This window comes from Vicia villosa, unplaced genomic scaffold, assembly GCF_029867415.1.
Source record: "Vicia villosa cultivar HV-30 ecotype Madison, WI unplaced genomic scaffold, Vvil1.0 ctg.003020F_1_1, whole genome shotgun sequence".
Lineage (NCBI taxonomy): Eukaryota > Viridiplantae > Streptophyta > Magnoliopsida > Fabales > Fabaceae > Vicia > Vicia villosa.
In genome coordinates, this window is record NW_026706094.1 from 146,210 (window position 1) to 147,147 (window position 938).

Genomic DNA, 938 nt, shown 5'->3' on the forward strand with positions numbered 1-938 from the left:
AATTGGATGGAATGCATGATTAAATAAATTTTGCTCAAGCCTATGATTAAATAAATTGTTACTAATGAAATTATTGATTTTGCAAAGAGGAAAAAGAAGGAATGCATAATGTTCAAGGTAGATTTTGCTCAAGCCTATGATTGTGTTGATTGGAATTACCTCCGATGTATTCTACGCAAGGTCGGTTTTGGAAGAAGATGGATGAAGTGGTTGGAAGCGGGAGTATTCACAAGTACAATGTTTGTTTTGGTTAACGGAAGCCCTACTCAAGACTTTATTGTTTAAGGGGTTTGCGTCAAGGCGACCCTTTATCTCTGTTTTTATTTGCGATGGCAGCAGAAGGTTTGACAAGGATTATGCATAGAGCGGTGGTGAATGGATTGTTTAAAGAATTCTCTCTTGGTAATAATGTCTCGTTTAGTCTGTTGCAATTCACCGACGATACTATTATTGTTGGTGAGGCTACTTGGTCTAACCTTTGGAATCTAAAGTATGTATTGCGGGGTTTCAAAATGTCATCGGGCCTTAGTATAAACATGGCTAAGAGCAAGGTTTATGGTGTAGGACTAGAAGACCAATTCCTAAGGGCAACTTCTCATTTCCTTTGCTGTAAAGTGGACAACATTCCTTTTAAATTTTTGGGAATTGTTGTGGGTGGTAATCATAGAAGATTAAATTTTTGGAAGCCGGTAATATATGGAGTAAAAGCAAGATTGTCAACTTGGAAGGGTAGGTTTCTGTCTATGGGGGGTAGGATATCTTTGATTAACGCGGTAATAGCAAATATACCGGTGTATTATTTCTCGTTTTTTAAAGCTCCAACCAAAATAATTCAAACTCTTACCTCAATTCAACGAAACTTTCTGTGGGATGGATCGGCTGAGAAAGGTAGCATAGCATGGATTAAATGGAAGGCAATATGTAGATCAAAGATGTAA

General features: G+C 37.4%; 1 protein-coding gene across 1 annotated transcript; it reads left to right on the forward strand.

Annotated features, from left to right (window-relative positions):
- Nucleotides 1-329: 329 nt before the first annotated feature.
- Nucleotides 330-938, forward strand: LOC131640260 (uncharacterized). The gene has a single exon (XM_058910671.1). The coding sequence runs from the start codon at nucleotides 330-332 to the stop codon at nucleotides 936-938; it is 609 nt and encodes a 202-aa protein (XP_058766654.1).